The sequence below is a fragment of the Engraulis encrasicolus genome, chromosome 24 (genome assembly GCF_034702125.1).
Source record: "Engraulis encrasicolus isolate BLACKSEA-1 chromosome 24, IST_EnEncr_1.0, whole genome shotgun sequence".
In the NCBI taxonomy this organism is placed as follows: Eukaryota; Metazoa; Chordata; class Actinopteri; order Clupeiformes; family Engraulidae; genus Engraulis; species Engraulis encrasicolus.
In genome coordinates, this window is record NC_085880.1 from 24,705,282 (window position 1) to 24,724,632 (window position 19,351).

The 19,351-nt window shown below is 45.7% G+C and overlaps 1 protein-coding gene across 1 annotated transcript in view; it reads left to right on the plus strand.

The window, feature by feature from the left end:
- The window catches only part of plekhh2 (pleckstrin homology domain containing, family H (with MyTH4 domain) member 2), a 54,744-nt gene that overhangs the window by 23,899 nt on the left and 11,494 nt on the right, over window positions 1–19,351 (plus strand). The window contains exons 3-21 of the mRNA XM_063191919.1: window positions 969–1,031; window positions 2,413–2,565; window positions 2,988–3,071; window positions 3,380–3,461; window positions 4,409–4,603; window positions 4,937–5,952; window positions 6,259–6,334; window positions 7,001–7,095; window positions 7,485–7,650; window positions 8,201–8,337; window positions 8,584–8,697; window positions 8,842–8,928; window positions 9,855–10,013; window positions 10,261–10,341; window positions 14,356–14,541; window positions 15,007–15,115; window positions 15,974–16,086; window positions 17,372–17,551; window positions 18,484–18,581. Coding sequence (XP_063047989.1) covers window positions 969–1,031; window positions 2,413–2,565; window positions 2,988–3,071; window positions 3,380–3,461; window positions 4,409–4,603; window positions 4,937–5,952; window positions 6,259–6,334; window positions 7,001–7,095; window positions 7,485–7,650; window positions 8,201–8,337; window positions 8,584–8,697; window positions 8,842–8,928; window positions 9,855–10,013; window positions 10,261–10,341; window positions 14,356–14,541; window positions 15,007–15,115; window positions 15,974–16,086; window positions 17,372–17,551; window positions 18,484–18,581 — 3,194 coding nt within the window. The remainder of the gene's footprint in view (window positions 1–968; window positions 1,032–2,412; window positions 2,566–2,987; window positions 3,072–3,379; window positions 3,462–4,408; window positions 4,604–4,936; window positions 5,953–6,258; window positions 6,335–7,000; window positions 7,096–7,484; window positions 7,651–8,200; window positions 8,338–8,583; window positions 8,698–8,841; window positions 8,929–9,854; window positions 10,014–10,260; window positions 10,342–14,355; window positions 14,542–15,006; window positions 15,116–15,973; window positions 16,087–17,371; window positions 17,552–18,483; window positions 18,582–19,351) is intronic.

Genomic DNA, 19,351 nt, shown 5'->3' on the forward strand with positions numbered 1-19,351 from the left:
CAAATAAAGCTATCAGGGTTATCCTCATATAGGAAGAGACACGGCTACACGCAGAGCACAATATGGGAAACCTAAATCTGTGGCTGCACGTACATTACCCGAACCTCCGATACTGAAGGGCTTAATGGTTTTGACTGGCATTCTTTTAAGATTTATCTCCTTTCTTTCAATTTCTTCCTCTTCCTTCTTCCATTCCTCCCCCCCTCTCTTTCTCTCTCTCTCTCTCTCTCTCTCTCTCTCTCTCTCTCTCTCTCTCTCTCTGCAATGTTCCTGTCTTCATTGTGGGTGTCTGTATTTAGACTGGGACACTGCCACCATGTTTCACTAGCATGCATGGAAATTTGGGTAGTGGAATGTTTTGAGTCGTAGCGAATAGCGTAACAGTAGAAGCAGGTGTATAGACAGGAAAGGTGTGGTTTTTGAGAGTATTTTTATACACCATGTATCTGATTGACACAATTGGCACACTCTTATTTTCCACATTGCGCTGTCTCTCTCTCTCTCTCTCTCTCTCTCTCTCTCTCTCTCTCTCTCTCTCTCTCTCTCTCTCTCTCTCTCTCTCTCCCTCTCTCCCCACCCTCTTTTTTTCCATCAAACACGCAGCCACTTACTGTATACTAGATGAATCTGATCTGATAGTAATCTGATCATATCATATTTTTGCCTGGCAAGTTAGTCTGGATTTTCAGAGATCCAAAAGGACACAAAAGCTATATGATCTATCTGTGTATATGAGGGTTTTTCTCAGTTGAGTGTTCAAGTTGTTGTGGAAGGCTTAGCATGGTGGAGATACAACTGTGCTGGCCTATTGCATGCACCCCCTCCCCCAACACACACACACACACACACACACACACACACACACACACACACACACACACACACACACACACACACACACACACACACACACACACACACACACACACACAACACACACATTCAAAAATGGTGTTTCTTTTTCTCAGCTGCACCAGTTGGAGACTCAGGTGTTGGAGGCTGAGAGGAGAGCTTATGAAGCCAACCAGCAGGTGAAAACATGATACAACACAGCACAGTTTGAGTGAATATTGCAATGGCAAGTGTGTGTGCGTGGGTGCGTGTTGTGTATGCATGCGTATGAATGTCCACAGCTGCCCTTGAGCAGGGCACCTAACCCAAAATTGTTCCAGGTACTGTAAGTCAGTGGTTCTTAACCTTTTTCCTTAAAGCACCCCCTTACCTGTGCCCGACACAAGCTGCGCACCCCCAACCCAAACTTCTACACATGTATATGCACTGAAAAAGGATCGAAGTGATTAAGTACAATGGTTCTTGCTTGAGACACCAATCAATATCTTAATGCCTTTACATGGGAACCAAAACATGTATGTAATTTGGTTTTGGATTATAATGTTCGCAAGCCAAGTTTTGGTCACAATCTCAACTCAAACAAAATTCCGTGAACCCCCTGCAATCTCTGGCGCACCCCCAGGGGGTGCCCGCACCCCAGGTTAAGAACCACTGCTGTAAGTGATTCCCTGTACCTCATTAACTGTAGAATGCATTGGATAAAAATGATGGCTAAATTGTTTGTGTTTACTTGTGCATGCTTGCTTGTGTGTGTGCAGTGCACACTACTAAAACCATTCACCCTACTTGGCAAGTGCACGTATTATTCTGTATATTTCCTGTGCACTTTGTATCCACGAGTGTTGTGTGTTATGATTATGTCTTCAATTGTAAGTCACTAAATGTCATGTAATGTAATATAATCAGGGCTCTAAATACTTTTCATCACTAACCATAATGGCTAGCAGATGTAAACCTAACTTGCCAAACACACACTCAATAATGGGTCAAAGTGGCTAGTGCGTTGATCTTTTCTACCAGCCAAACTGAAATGTCACCAGCATTTGGCCAGTTGGCTGGTGTTAAAGGACCGGTTCGGTCAATTTCAACATGCAGTTGTAATGCTCACACTACCCCGGACTTGTCAGTACCTGAGGTTTTTTTTCTTCTTCTTCAGCCTTTTCCGAGATCTTGGTCATTGTAATGGGGGCAGCTCTTTGTTTACATTTCATAAAAACATTTTTATTTATTCCCAAAAACATCCGAAAGGTTATACAACATCAGCAGACAACTAGCAAACAGCGGTACCTTATGAGAAAATATTTGGAGTAGGCCTATGTTAATTAAAAAAAAAATGTAAACAAACGCTGCCCCCATTAGAATAGCTCATATCTCGGAAAGGGCTTAGCCGAAAAATGTGGCATCACCGGGTACTGACAAGTCAAGGGTAGCGTGAGCAATACAACAGCATATTGAATTTGACTGAACTGGTCCTTTGATTTAGAGCCCTGAATATAATGCTTTCGGCTTTCAGTTCACTTCACTTCACTTCTATCACTTCATAATCTAAATGTACATTAGGCCCAGTGGATGGAGGAGCGTCTGAAGGCAGCGGATGCTGGGAGTGCTGGAGACTCAGAGCTGCACCTCTTCAAGCGCTGCCAAGAGCTGCAGTCCCTGCTGCAGGAGAAAGACGACCACATCGGCCTACTGGAGAGCCAGCTGGAGGAGCAGGTGTGTAGTGTGTGTGTGTGTGTGTGTGTGTGTGTGTGTGTGTGTGTGTGTGTGTGTGTGTGTGTGTGTGTGTGTGTGTGTGTGTGTGTGTGTGTGTGTGTGTGTGTGTGTGTGTGTGTGTGTGTGTGTGTGTGTGTGTGTGTGTGTGGTCATATGTTTCTGTCTCTGCAAGTGATTTGGGTCTGCATAATCACTTAACATGGTGTGAACAAATCTTCCAAGAAGATTTTATAACATGTCCTTTAGAGGGCAGTGATGTATACAAAATATGACATGGTTAGAAGTGAAGTGTCTGTGGTCTCATGACCTATCCACATCAAAGACATGTTAAAAACTGGTCTTGTCCACGGCTCAGTGTGGTATATAAGGCTTTAATCGGTCAGCCCACTAATGATATCTCACTCCCTTGGTGCGCACATCAGAAGCAGATCAGAGCTCAGGATGCCAAGACGGTGGAGGAGAAAGCGGCCAAGATCAAAGAATGGGTGATGGTCAAACTCAGAGAGGTGTGTATATGCGGAAGGGTGCATGTATTGCAAATCTGAAGAGAAATGGCATATTTTAGTATGCGTTAGTAGTTATCATCAGTAGGTACATTACATATTTAGCCATCAAAAATGTTGATTACCATGCATTATTTTATTTGCATTGTTACCAACTTGAATTGTGCACCATAGAATCACAATCTGGTATTTAAGTAAGCAGCTGTAAGCCTGTGGCCTGGGATTTTAATGCTTTCAGTGTATTTTTCTTTTTTTATGCCATAAAGCACAGTAAAGAGGGTTTAAGTGTGAGTGTGTTTTTAACTCTGCAGTTTGAGGTGGAGAACACTACTCTGAGGGAGACAAACCAGCAACAAGCTGATCAGATACTGGCCTTGCAGAAACAACTACAAGGTATGCAGACACACGAGGAATAGACGAAGTAACAAAGCTAGTTCAAACTGGTTGAAACCTGTTAAATAATAATAATTTTATTTGTATAGCACTGTATCATACAAGGCATGTAACTCAAAGTGCTTAACAAATAGGAAAAAAGCATTAAAGCCTAATCAAACTTATTTAAACCAGTTCAAGCTGGTTCAGACTGGTTGAATCTGCTTCAAACTGGATCAAAATGGTACAGTGTGGTTTCAACTGGTTGAAACCGGTTATATACAGTTCAAACTGGTTTAAACCGTCTCAAACTGGTTCAATCCAGATCTAACTGGTTCCAACTGTTTTAAACCGGTTAAATGCAGTTCACACTGGTTCAAAAGGGAACAGACTTGTTTAAACCGGCTCAAACTGTTTCAAGACAGTTCTGACTGGATAAATCCGGTTTAAACTGGTTCAGGCAAGGTCAAACTACAGTTACATACATCTAGTTCAGACTGTTTTAATCCATTCACAACTGTTTTAAACCGGTTCAGACTGGTTCAAACTGGTTAAATCCGGCTCAAGCTGGCTCATACGGCTTCAGACGGGTGTTAACCAGTTCAAACTTGTTTAAACCAGTTGAAATGGGTTCAAAACTGCTATATACCATTTAAATTAGTTTAAGCCAGTTTAGATTGGTTCCAACCATTCAGGCCTGGCCTGCACACACACAACCTTGGTATCTCGTTCGAACACCAGTGCTCTTTTCCTCTCTCCGTATTTTCTATTTCACATCTGTCTGTCTCTGTCTCTCTCTGTCTCTCTGTCTCTGTCTCTGTCTCTCTCTTTCTCTCTCTCTCTCTCTCTCTCTCTCTCTCTCTCGCTCTCTCTCTCGTGCTCTCTCTCTCTCTCTCTCTCTCTCTCTCTCTCTCTCTCTCTCTCTCTCTCTCTCTCTCTCTCTCTCTCTCTCTCTCTCTCTCTCTCAGTTGTAGAGCAGATGAGGTCAGCCACCTCTCTCCATTCTCGTCCTGGCGAGGCCCACCGTCTCAGCAGCCTGACGTTCGGCTGTTTCCAGGTGCGGGGGAAGAGCCCTCAGGTGATGACGGGACCCCAGTCCCCCCAGCGGCCCATCTGCAGCGAGCCCCCGCTGCCCCGCAGCCCAGAGTGCAGACCCGCACCAGGTCAGAGCATAGGGCGGATAGGCTAGGGTGTCTATAGTGGAAACACAGACGCTGATTGAAATTATTGAAACAGAATCATGTCCCTACCTTAAACTTAAGTTAAATTACAGTTATGAAATGTAACAACTACTAGGCCATTTTATAGTGAAAAGGGGCATTAGTCTTGTGGAAGAATGGAATGCAGAGGACATAGGTAGACGCAAGCAGGACATTTCCTTTTGAAAAGTAAATACTTACGAAGTTATTATCATGTTCTGTAATACATTGTTGTAGTATTGTAATGTATCAGTGAATCACACGTTTGATAAGTTCTTGATACCTCCACCTGTGCAGAACGGGACCTCCCTGATGTGCCAGGATCCTATGCAGAGGATCCCTCCGGTGCCTCTCCTGAGGTGCGTGCGGAGGGCGAGCCCGTCAGAGGCGCCGGCGGTGGCGGTGGCGGTGGAGCCTCTCCCCCCCGCGGAGGTGGGGACTCCTTAGGCGCGTCCCGCCCCGGCAGCGAGGCCTACATGACGGCGTCGGACGACAGCAGCTCGCTCTTCGACGAGGACATGCAACGCGCAGAGTACCCTGCCCTCCTGCTCCACCCCCGCTGCCTACGCCCCGGCGCCGCCTGTGAGGATGACGACGACGATGAAGAAGACGTCGCCTCCAGCACCCGCACCAACGGCATGGCGGCGGGCCTAGTGGGCCCCACCTCCCCTGACGACCTGAGCCGACGCTTCCAGTCACAGCGCCTGGACTCGTCCTCCTCGTCCTCTGGAGACGCTGCTCCGCCGGCCACCCCCAGCCCCTGCCTGACGCCCGCCCTCACCCCCAAGCGGCCCACGCCCAGCCGGGACCCCAGCGTCGACAAGGCGCCCCCCAAGCAGCCTCGCTTACGCACCCCTGCCGCCGGGTCTGCTGCCGCGGCGATGGGGGGCCCCGGGCTGGCCAAGAGGCACCTCAGCCAGCCCATGCCCCCGCCACCCCCCTTGTTACTGGGCATTGAGCTGAGGGGGGACGGGAACACACACAACACGCACAACAAACACACCAGAAATGCCATCAGCATGCTGCGGCCGCCACGTCTGCAGGAGACAGACCTGGACCAGGAGCAGGAGCAGGAGGAGGAGATGGAGACACAGGGTGGAGAACAGGAGAAGGAGGAGGTGCAGGGTCAGGGGAAAGAGGAGGAGGAGGAGAAGGGAGAGAAGGAGGACAGGGAGAAGAGAGTAGAGCCCGGCTCTCCCGAAGTGCCCTCCAAGGCAGCAGCCATCATGGACACTGATGGGATTCAGTCCCTCAACAATTCAGTGCCTGCCAACAAGCCACCGACACCACCACTGCACCGTTTCCCCTCATGGGTCAGTGTGTGTGTGTATGCATGCATGCGTGCGTGTAGGAATGTGCGAAGGAATAGATGATTTTTTGCAAAGGAACATCAATATTTTGTAAATTGTGCTTATACATTTTCACAACAGAAATAATATGCGTTTGCACACTCTATGATTTTGGGATTTGTGACTATAGGTATTTGGTTTTAAAAGCACATTTACATGGAAGAGTCCTTATTTTGGTGCAGTGAATGTCATCATACATGTATAACCACTTAAGTTGCATTCCTCAAGAATCTCTTCTTTTGACTTAATTGCCTTGTCTTTGACTTTTAGGAGAGTCGGATCTACGCAGTAGCCAAGTCTGGCATCAGTCTGTCCGAATCATCTTGCACAGATATTGCCAACAAAGGTGAAGTCATTACGTTGTTTTTGTACAACTTTTTTTACCTTATATCTTAGGATGGTGGTGAAGTGTAGGATGGTGGTGAAGTCTGCTGTTGAAGAAACCAGGAGTTTCTATGAAAAAACAAAGACATTGTTGGTCACTGATTTTGTAGCATCCTTTTGTTCCAGTGTCTAGTCTCACCATTCCCCTGTCTAGTTTTTGAGCTGGATTGTGTATGCATTCAATTTTTTTAGAGTTGTTCCTAAAATGTTCTCCTTCAGCAAAAGCTTCAGTTTTCAAACCATCTTTAATTGACCACGCTGTGGTGTTTGTTTTTCCAAGAAAGCATGCCGGTCATTTAACTGTGTCCACACATAGCTACACATAACTAGAATAACATACTTAATCCATAACTATCTACTTCCTGCTTTGGTAGGGGCCTTTATTATTTCCTGTAATGCAGGTAGGGTGGAGTGTGTCCTGCTTTTCCCCAAAATTTGCTGTGCACATGCTCCAATAGCATCTGTAGGCTACAGATTTCCAGAGTTAGAACTTTGCATTGTTTTCCACATAGCGAGGTTATTATGGATTATTATTTTAATGAGTGTGTTGGGCAAGTGTGTCTGCCAAAAGGAATGGTTGTGGTTTGCTCTCTCCATCATGTGACCACTGTGGTTTTTTCTGATTTAGACCCAAGTCTGAAGTCCTCCTATCCAGCCGTCCTGCTGTACTCATCACTGATCCACAAGGACATGAACATGCCTACCTATGCCACACTCAAAGGGGTGAGTGTGTTTGCCTGTTTGTTTGTGTGTGTTGGGGCTTGACAAATTTGACGACTTTTTTTGTGCTCATCGGCCACGTTGTCTAGTGTTTTTCCCTGGCCAGTTAGCTGCCTAGTCACTAGCCATGTAGACGTAATGCCAGACCTTTCTTCAGAATATTCTTGCATTTAGATACAAGCAATTGATGCAACTACTGTGATTTGTATCAACGTTTGTAAAGTGTGTTTGTTTGTGTGTGCGTGTGTGTGTGTGTGTGTGTGTGTGTGTGTGTGTGTGTGTGCGCGTGTGTGTGTGTGTGTGTGTGTGTGTGTGTGTGTGTGTGCGCGCGCGTGTGTGTGCGTGCGTGCGTGCGTGTGTGTGTGTGTGTGTGCGTGTGTGCGTGTCCTCAGAGGGCCACCCTGCTCAGCAGTGAGCTGTCGGATGAGTGCTGCAGCTCCTCGGAGGAGGAGAGCAGTGAGGAGTCCTGTGTCTCCGCCTCGGAGGACGGCTCCCTGCGCAGCTCACACACCTCAGAGTCCAGCTCGCACAAGGGCAGCCCCCGCACGCTCAAGAGAGGTACACACTACACGCACACACGCATGCACGCACACACTCACTCCCACACACACGCACACACACACACACACACACACACACACACACACACACACACATTTTTAATGTTATCAATATACACTATGCTGCCCCTGTGTTGAATAAATAGTCAAGTCAAGTAGCTTTATTTTTCCCAGCTTGGGCAATTGTTTTGCAGCAGTAGTACACACACATCCACAATACATTATACAGAACACATAAGAGATAAAATATTAAAATAATAGGCCTAAAAATAGTAAATAAATAAATACAAATAAACTTTCAAATGGTCATACAAACACCAATACCTAGACCATTCTGTGCCGCAGTGCCAAACAAGGAGCACCACAAATTTATCAACAGCTGCACAAAGTACATGTCAATGGGGGTATACACCAATATTTCAATAAGATTTTGTGGCTATAGTCTTGTGTATTTGGTATTTTTAATGTTATTAATGGTGTCCCTGTGTTAAATAAATACACTTTCAAACGTTCAAACATGCCTGTCTGTCTGTCTGTCTGTCCCCCAGCGGTGTCCATGTCCTCCATGACATCTGAGAGTGACTACGCCATCCCTCCTGATGCCTACTCCACAGACACCGAGTGCTCCGAGCCAGAACACAAGCTCCCCAAGACCTCCTCACCAGCCTGCGATGCCGGCAAGAATGTGAGAGGAACACCAACACACTTCACACAGAAACGTGTATTACAGTCAGTGGCAATATAATTAGAATATAATAGATATAATCAATAATAGAATTGTGTGTGTGTGTGTGTGTGTGTGTGTGTGTGTGTGTGTGTGTGTGTGTGTGTGTGTGTGTGTGTGTGTGTGTGTGTGCGTGTGCGTGTGTGCGTGTGCGTGTGCGTGTGCGTGTGCGTGTGTGTGTGTGTGTTGTCACTGATGTTACTGTAGGAGTCAATGGAGAAGTCTGGCTACCTGCTGAAGATGGTGAAGACATGGAAGAAGACGTGGAAGAGGCGGTGGTTTGTCCTGAAGGACGGAGAACTGCTCTACTACAAATCGCCAGTCAGTCTAGCCTACTTACACATATAATACAGAGAGAGAATGAATATGAATATATGGTATTGCTTTGGCAATAATGTTGAATATAAAGATCATACCAATGAAGCTGTGAGTGTGGGCATGTCTTTCTGTGTTTCTCTCCCATAGAGTGATGTCATTCGTAAACCTCAGGGTCAGATTGAACTCAGTGCATCCAGTAGCATCAGCCGTGGTGATGGGAAACAAATGCTACAGGTGGGACTCAGTGTGTGTGGAGGTGGTTGTGGCAATTACTGCATTATGTTTATAAAGGATGTCTGATGCATCATTAGAACGGTCTTTTGCTTAATGTGGACATAATGTGGACACATTGGTGTGTGTGTGTGTGTGTGTGTGTGTGTGTGTGTGTGTGTGTGTGTGTGTGTGTGTGTGTGTGTGTGTGTGTGTGTGTGTGTGTGTGTGTGTGTGTGTGTGTGTGTGTGTGTGTGTGTGTGTGTGTGTGTGTGTGTGTGTGTGTGTGTGTGTGTGTGTGTGTGTCTGTCTGTGTGTGTGTGTGTGTGTGTGTGTGTGTGTGTCTGTGTCTGTGTCTGTGTCTGTGTGTTCATTCACGAGTTTGTGTGTTTCTACTGTATATCAGTTGCTTTGATAGGTGAATGTTGCTAAGGGTTACTTGCAGTTAGTTGATGTACATAAACACACAACGTCCACAAGGGGGCGCCTGTTGACCACTAAAATACAAATGGATTTGTTCAGATAGTAAAACCCCACCTTTTCTCCTATGCAGGTCTACCTTTGGTTAAAGGAAACAAGTTGCTTAGAAATTTGGTCAAACTTAACATCAGTTGTTGTTGTTTAAGTCTCGCAAAGGATTCCTGGCACTTTGCTTGATGAAGCTTTAAAAAGCCTCTAATATGATGGGCTGGCACGTTGCAACAAGTGTCTTCTGGCCCTACTTCTTTTTTTAAAAGATTTTCTTCAGGCTTTTGTGCCTCATGGAGACAGGATAGTGACAGAGGGATAGGAAACGAGTAGGGAGAGAGAGACGGGGAAGGACTGGCAAATGACCCGGGCCAGAATTAAACCCGGGTCGTCTGTGTAGTAGTAAGCAAGTGCCCTACTGTTTGGCCACGGTACGGCCTTCTGACCCTAGTTCTTAGTAATATATGTATTTGTGTTGACAGGTGGTGACGGGTAAGCGTGTGTACAGTCTAAAGGCGGACTCTCCTAACCTGCTGGAGGAGTGGCTGCGGGTGCTACAGAGCGTGCTCCGGGTGAAGGCTGCCAGCCCCCTCTTCACACAGCCGGACGCCCGGCCCGCCATGAAGGGACACATCACCAAGGTGACGGAGGGTTAAATTTTTAGTCACCTGGCTGCAAAGTGTTTGCGTGTGTGTGTTTGTGTGTGTTTGTGTGTGTGTGTGTGTGTGTGTGTGTGTGTGTGTGTGTGTGTGTGTGTGTGTGTGTGTGCGTGCGTGTGTGTGTGTTGTAGACACTGGATGTATGTGATGTTCAAGAAGTGTATTTTTGCCACTGGATCGATGAGAATGTTGAGACTTGTTAGAGACACCTTTCTTCTCTGTTCTTCAGGTCAGACATGGCTACAGCAAGCGTGTGTGGTGTGCCCTCTTTGGAAAGACGCTGTACTACTTCCGCAGTCAAGAAGACAAGGTGTGCATCTTAGTATCTCTTCAATACACTACTCTCCATCCCTCCTCTCAGTGTGTGTTACTGAGAGAGAGAGTTTGTGTGGTGAAGTTTGGATAGTTTGGACATTTGTTTGTGTGAAAGTGGGAGTGGGAGGCAGGGCTGGACTGGCCATCTGGCGTACCGGGCAAATCCCGGTGGGCCCTCGCGTCTTTCGGGCCCTCGAGGCCCCGAAATAATAATAAAAAAATATATACATTATTTTTTTTGTCTGTGACGGTAAAAAAATGACACATCGGGGCTCATTGGATGCTTCTCTTGAGGCACATTGGCTTAGTCCAATGAAATGCACTGTTTATCGAAGGCCCGCCCCTCCCTGCAGGCCCTCGCTCGACCCAACTAGTCTCTGTCTGTCAGCAGCAGCAGCATCATCCGAAGTTTCGTTGACTTGGATGGTGGCTATTCGGTTAATAAAAACTCTGGTGGTGGAGCGGAGGATACAGGACGCTATATGGAGAAAGAAAGGACTGGCTATGAAAAGCGCATGGAAAAGCGAAAGCAAAAACTAAATAAAAGAAAACTGAGCAAAATGTGCTAAATCACTGAATTGTTCAAAGCTAAAAGCACCACCAGCTCGAGCTCCGGACCGGTAGCTCTCGTGTGGCCGTGGGAGGTGGTGCATCACACAGCTCGACCTCAGGTTGGGACAGTGGGGCCACCGGTGCATCAACGAGTGCAAGGTGGTGCAGAATGAGGCGGAGGAGAGGCGGCGGGGCTCGGGAGATGGTTCGAGCAGGGGAGGTACAGACGGATACGAGACTTGACCAGGGAGAGAGAGGTAGCACCCCCCTCAACACACCCAGCTAGCCAATGCATTGTAGCTATGCGCCGCTTCGGCGTTTCGTAATTTCCTATCCCCTTCATTAGCTGAGACCAAATTGTCATGCTGACCTTATCAAATCAGTCATGAATATTTGTATCCATTTGATAAATGCCCATGCACTTGTCTTGTAATGTTGCGCCAGCACATAGACATCTTCCATTTGCCTTGGCTTGAGCTGTCACGAGATGCTGTGTTGAAGTGAAGCTAGTCTCTGCCCTCTACCCAATTCCTACCCTGGCTGGCCAGGCAGATTAGCTACACCGCCTCGGCGTTTTTCCCATGTAGCCTGAAACTAAAGAATAAAGATGTCGTCCCTCCCCTCTCGCTCAAATCAGTCACAAATATGTATTGATTTATTTTCTTAAACTTTTTTGTATTGCTGCGCGAGCATAGGCCTAATAGATCTTCTGTCTTTACGTGTCAGCTGTCTGTTAACTCTCCTTGGTCACAACCACCTGTGCTACTGCGTCTTGGTGTTAAACGGCGCAGCCCCACTTTCACTTTCTCAAATCCAACAAATATCTTGTTTTAGTCTATTGCTTGTCGTGTCTTTTGCAACTATGGTTTTAAACTAAATGTACTTTTGCTATCTTTTCCTTCTGTAATGGCATCACGTCATTATCAAGACTATTATCCTGAGCTGCCTCTTTGCATAGATGGCTAAGAAAGAAGCCGTCTTTCCGTGCTGTTTGTGAATCGCTGAGTAGACACGCGCTCCCTTTATTGTAATAGCTATGAAACTGGTAGTTGTTGTTGGAGTGTGTCTGATATTTTATAGGGCCTTCATGAGTTAAAATATCCTGTGGTGTTCACGGACAGGCTTTTTTATTCATGCAAACACGTTTTGTTCTGGAAAGTACTTAATCATTGGGATGGATGTTTCAATATCTTCATGGTTGAGGCGACGCGGTTTGGACGCTCCAAGGCGTAGGCTATTGTACGTAACGTCATCAACCTCTGTTGGAAGCCTAAGCAATGAGCGGTCACTTGGTTTTGTTGTGGTGTGTTGCCATTTAGTAAGCTCACTGACAGTATCTGTGGACTGGAGCAATTTGAAGCTGAAACATTTACATTTTATTATTATTGTATATGGTGTCCATTTTGCAGTGTGTGTGTGTGTGTGTGTGTGTGTGTGTGTGTGTGTGTGTGTGTGTGTGTGTGTGTGTGTGTGTGTGTGTGTGTGTGTGTGTGTGTGTGTGTGTGTATGTGTGTGTGTGTATAAGAGAGAGTGAAATATTGCTTTGCTTATCAATATTAAGGTGTTTGTGTCTGTGAGACCTGTTTTCAGGTTTGCTTAAGGGAAATGGTATGAATACTTTTATATTGAGATTCACTGGCCCGGAAAATAATCAGGAAAATAGAGTTAGTTGTCCACCTCTCTCTATCTCCTACCCTCAAACATACTCAGAACTTCACATGCAGGATGAAGGGAACATGAGGGTACACTGTGACCATCTCCCCAAGAAGGTTATTGTGAGTAGTGATGAAGCATTTTTTCGTGTGAGCTTTTTAATGTAGGCTATATTATATACGATGTCATAAATACCGATAGGCATCGGGGCCCTCAGGCGTCAAAAAGTGCCCAGGCCCTTTTCAGATCCCAGTCCAGCCCTGGTGGGAGGTGAGAAAGTGGATCGCACTCGGTTTCTTCTTTTCTTCATTTTATTATTTACATAGCAGCAGAAGTGTAGACAAACGTTTTGGCTGTTGCCTTTGTCAGTGTCAGTGGGAGTGGGAGTAAGAAGGAATCAGCATGGGGTGTTGTGGCACATTGGACTAATGGCCCATTCCAGACCCAGTGCATACTAGGAGGAGGTTATCCAACCTACTACGAAAAATGCTCTGGAACGCCAGTCAAAGTGGATGCTCCAACTAGTGAAGTCGAGGGGACTCGTACTACTCCAACATAAATAAATCAAAGTCGGATGATAATTGCGCCCATGGAGCCATTATTTAAAATGTCAAAAAATAAGTGAAAATTAATTTCTTTTGTGTGCAGCTGTTCCAAACACAGCCATTTTAACGCAACATATTCTTCATTTTCATTACATGATATTGTGTCAACATAAATGTTACATAGGACAGAATAATAGCTATTATGTTATTATTATATTATAATAGCTATTTTGGCTCATATCGAAAAAATTGCTTAAGTCAGATAAACCGCGGCGGTTGCAATGGTTGTAGAGCTCCCACTTCAACTGTCAGGAACGGGAGCGGAAATATTGTGGTAGGAGAAGTGCGATATCCTACTAGAGTTTGGATTGGGTCTGGAAAGTGCCATTAGCACAGCCCTTATAGAACAGCCTAGCCATTCGCTATTAAGCCCCATTGTACCAGTTGTTTGTATTAGTTTGTATTAGTTCTATGGTTCGGAGACCAGAATGAATGGGACCCAATGGAGCTAGATGCTAAAAATCTTAATTTTCACCCAGGTCTCATCAACAAAGATTTGAATGTTCTTCTGGAGATTTCAATAAGGGTTTCACTCAACAGTATAATAAAAAAAGCACATATGTCCGTTTGATTTGTTACAGGAGGCGTTTTTGTTGCTCACTACTCGCTAGCATTTTGCTAAGGATGTGACGTCATAGACACTTAAAAATCACTTTTTAAGCATATGCGTGGCTCAAAAGATCTAAAACTCAGCCGTGGGTATTTTCTATATATAGTCTTTCGAAAGCAACATCCGAATTACACGAGAAAAAATCATATACTGAGATAAAGGCACCATGAGGGGTTTTGCTCCATAGGACTCCATTCATTCTGGTCTCCGGGCCACCACATGGATAAGGGTGGTACTGCCCCTTCAGTTCTAAATCTGCCATAGAACTAATACAAACCTGCCTCGTTTCGGAAACCGGAAATACACAGTGAAATCAACCAGTGGCGTATCTGGTCTCTTACAAAATCTGTGCCATTAGCACCATACCATCAATGGGAAGCTGCCCATGGGGACCCAGGTTCAAGCCTGGTGTGGATCATTTCCCAACTCTACCCCATCTCTCTCTCTCTCTCTCTCTCTCTCTCTCTCTCTCTCTCTCTCTCTCTCTCTCTCTCTCTCTCTCTCTCTTTACTTTCATGTAAAAAAATGTACAATCACATTACTGCTTGCATTGAAGACACCACAGCATGTGTTTGTGTCTGGTGTTTAGTTTCCTCTTGGCCAGATCCGTCTGTGGGAGGCTGGTGTGGAGGAGGTGGATCGGTCCGGTCCGGACGCGGAGCAGCACAAGTGGCCACCACCGGATGCCAAGACCTCTTCCACCACCTGGACACTGTCAGTCCAGCCGCCCGGACAGGGACCCACATACCTGCTCATAGAGTCTCAACAGGAGAAGGTGAGGTCCAGATGCACACCCGCACACCTCCCTGTGTCTCTCTGGCGTGCGCACACACACACACACACACACACACACACACACACACACACACACACACACACACACACACACACACACACACACACACACACACACACACACACATACTGAAAACTCATACTGCAGGAGAACCCACATAATGTTTTGTTATTACTATCTGACCAACACACACACACACACACACACACACACACACACACACACACACACACACACACACACACACACACACACACACACACACACACACACACACACACACACACACACACACACACACACACACACACACACACACACACACACGCTGAAAACCACATAGTACAGGAGAATCCAGGTAATATTTTCTTACTATCTGACCCAAAGCAATGGTATGAAATACTGTGTAATCTACAGTGTAACCTTGTGTTCACATCTGATCAGGTGGCATGGCTGTACCATCTGTCAGTGGCGGCAGGTGCCAGCGTTGGTCAAGTTGGCACAGAGTTTGAGCAGCTAGTGGGGAAACTCTTCAACGTAGATGGAGACCCTGGTGAGTATGACCGTGTGTGTGTGTGTGTGTGTGTGTGTGTGTGTGTGTGTGTGTGTGTGTGTGTGTGTGTGTGTGTGTGTGTGTGTGTGTGTGTGTGTGTGTGTGTGTGTGTGTGTGTCTGTGTCTGTGTCTGTGTCTGTGTGTGTGTGTGTGTGTGTGTGTGTACGTGCATGCATGTGTGCATGTGTGTCTGTGCTTGTCTGTGTCTGTGTGTTTAGTTTAATAATTAACAAAACTATATGGTAGACAAGTTGCAAGACTAAGTGTGTGTGTTTCAACAGAATTATCACTAGGCTATATTCCTGTAGAAAATTCAAAAAGTGGGCTAGCCTTTTATTGTGAGCATTATTATTGAGGGAAAAAAAGCAATCATAGCTCATTGTACAGGTGTGCTAAATGGTTACCGGTATACTGGTATTCTGGCAGTTAGAGAATTCTAACATCAGAGTTCTATAATTCAAATTCAAAATTTGGCAGTTGGTCAGGCTCCTTGCTGCCACACCTGTGCAGCTTTTGGCTGCTAGAGTGAAGGAGAGCACTGTGACATCATCAGCCTTGCGGCGCAAGAATTAGAGAATCTTTTGTGCAAGCCCTCTTAATAATCTATGAATAAACCAGAGATATAAATTATTAGTTACAAACAGGCATGTACACACAAATATGCATACACTAAGCTGTGTGTTACCGAGAGAATGCGTCTCTGTACACAAATGTGTGTGTGTGTGTGTGTGTGTGTGTGTGTGTGTGTGTGTGTGTGTGTGTGTGTGTGTGTGTGTGTGTGTGTGTGTGTGTGTGTGTGTGTGTGTGTGTGTGTGTGTGTGTCTGTGTGTCTGTGTGTCTGTGTGTGTGCCCCCTTAGGTTCTCAGATCTGGAGGCATCCAGTGTTGTGCTTCAGTAAGGACGCCCTCAGCTCCCCCCTCACCACCCTCCCATCCAAAGCCCTGCAGACAGAGGCAGTCAAACTCTTTAAGGTAAAACACACACACACACACACACACACACACACACACACACACACACACACACACACACACACACACACACACACACACACACACACACACACACACACACACCTGCATTCACACACACATGCACACACACACATGTTCTGAAGGAAACTCTGTTCAGTGGTAATTTTGTAATTTTCCCCAAAGAAGACAGCAGTTGTCTTCTGTACATTCCAATAAGACTCATCCAGATAGCTGTTGTAACTGTGGATAAGTCATGCCATGGTAGTCAGTTGCTAGCACAGTATCCATACCATACCTATGTCTCAACACAAGACTTAATACCTCAGTGAGTAATTTCTCAGAAAAAAGAGGCGCTTTAAATATACTCTGTCAATAGGCGTGGCTGTACGACTTTCAACATGTATACAAGGTGGCGCTACAGCACCTGTCCGTTTGCCCTACTGGACAAAAAAAAGGTGTTTGTCACGATGTACTGTGGTCTGTTCAAAAAAGACAGAAGGAAAAAAATCTTTGGTCCAGGCACTTCAGTTGGTTAATGTAGTAAAAAAGCAAACTTTATTTAAGGGGCAAATGCACCAAACACCAACGCGTTTCGGCGCTGTGGCCTTCATCAGGGTGTGTAAGAGAAACAAACAGCCATCTAATTATATGTACTGTGGTCTGTGTTGATATGATAATTTACAAATGCTTCATGATCAAAATCATGTGACAATAATGTCCCGATATGATATATAGCCTCTATAGCCGGAAGTTCCACATGCCCCCAACCCCACCCACATTCAGCCCATGTCCCCCAACATGTCTGTGCAGGCCACTGACTTTCAAGTAACTTTTTTTCAGTCACATTCATTCAGCTACCGGGTTTTAGTATGATATATGAGTAAAGAAAAGAATGACCACAATGAAGCAATATAGTGCAATACGGGACACAAAGCAGGCTTCTTTTATCATGTCTAATTAATGGAAGTTGTCGTGTAACTTATTTGGGAGTAGACTATAGACACATGCATACAGGTAATATTCCTGTTCCAGTTTTTCTTTTCAGCAGATTACAAATTAAAGAGGAAATGTGTGAAAAATGCAAACACTGTATATGAAAAAGGGGTTTAATGGTGGCGTAATTTGACAAAGTTTTACAAATATCATACATTTCAACCCTGGAGACTGTAAGAAGATGCAATAAGAAGTCAATAAACAATTCACTAAATCCACCAGTTCAGTGAATAATCTCACATCGCGTTTCACATCTGCATCTAACATCATGTCCTTCTTGTGGTTTCAGACATGTCAGCTGTTCATCAATGTGGCCATAGACGCCCCGGCCATCGACTACCATGTGTCCCTGGCCCAGAGCGCTCTACAGGTGTGCCTGACACACCCCGAGCTGCAGAATGAGTTCTACTGTCAGCTGATCAAGCAGACCAGGAAGAGACAGCCACCGGGACAGCCAGGCCCCCTGCAGGTACGCCTTCACGCCACAAGGGGCGCATGCTGTTGCTAAAGCCCACAGTTCTTTCCCGTATGCGGACTCCCGTCCTCGAACATGTGCTTATGGCCTCGCGTTTTCGCTGATGCCCCGCCTCTGGGGAGAAAACAATAAAGTTACCCCGCTGTCAGCCTTTGGGAGACTATCTTCACTCTCCACCTCGTTTGTAAATGAGAAAATGACATTTAGCAAGATGTTGAAATACACTTCTGCCATTAGTGACGTCACGAGGCCACAAGCATGCTAGGGAGCAAGGGGGGGCAGGAGTGCATATTAGAATGAATCCCTAGAGTCATTGTGTCACCTAAAACCTAAAGTATATGCATTTTGTGAGTATATGTGAGTTTTGACACTTGTTCCAGTGTGTTATTTTAGTTGTTAATTTCCTAAACATATGCTTCCCATTTGAAGAATTGATCTTAACATGAAAAGTTACTGGTCTGACCAGGGTAGGTGGGGTTACCTGCAGGTACGTCTTGCCACCACAAGGGGGGACATAATGTTGCTAAAACCTGTACGTAGAGTAGGGACACCTGTTAACAGACAGTTTTCCCACAGAAACCAGACTCAAGGTATGTGTGTGTGTGGTAACAAGAGCCCCTGGTGTATTTTTATGGCCTTGAGAGAACCTGAGAATGTGGTCTTTGTTAGGAAATGTAGGTAAAGGGATCTTATATGCTGTGGTGTGCATGTCTGGGATGTATCTTTTTGGACTGGCCTGTGTGCGTGCGTGTGTGTGTGTGTGTGTGTGTGTGTGTGTGTGTGTGTGTGTGTGCGTGCGTGCGTGCGTGCGTGCGTGCGTGCGTGCGTGCGTGCGTGCGTGCGTGTGTGTGTGTGTGTGTGTGTGTGTGTGTGTGTGTGTGTGTGTGTGTGTGTGTGTGTGTGTGTGTGTGTGTGTGTGTTTATAGGGTTGGCAGTTTTTGGCGTTGTGTGTTGGCCTTTTTATGCCCCAACACCCCTTCCTTTGGCTCCTGCAAGTACACCTAAGCAAGCATGGAGACTCCAGGTGACTCCACACACACACACACACACACACACACACACACACACACACACACACACACACACACACACACACACACACACACACACACACACACACACACACGTCACAGTGCAGGGGTCTTTGAAAGAATGCATGGTAGGTGACCATTTCTAATGGCACGAATAGAGCAGATGTAAATTGAGTGAAGTAATTGACTTTGTATTGAGTTGCTGGTGACAGAAGAGACAGATGCGATTTGGGCGACAGGCGATTTCAGCGACAGTTTGTAGTTGGACTTCTGCTTTTAACGGACATACTCTGTGGCTTCTTTTGCTCGTATCAATCTTGCTGCACAGCCCAGCAATTCTCTGTCGCTTAATGTTCTCACCGCCAGTGTGTTCGTCCGGTAAGAACTGGGAGTTTAAGCAAATAAATGCATTGTATTACGAGTCCTCACTTTGGTCGCTATGGACACATGGCTTTCACGCCGGATTTCTTTTGTTTGTTCAACTGCCCTCTCTTCACTAGCCATTATGAGTGGCCTGTTTTTTATCTTAGCCATGTAGTGACTGACATGAAAATGTCCTTTTACAAAACGGCTTTTAATTGACATTAAAATGGATTTAAGTTGTCGACCAGGTAAGACACTTTGTAACATTTGTGTTTGGCTAATGTGCACAAACAAACGTCAAACCTGACATACGAAGAGCTGAACTGTAACGTACTGTACAGCAGGTATTGATGTGATGTTTCACATAGTTCCGTTTCCGCTGCAGAATGCTTCTGGATTC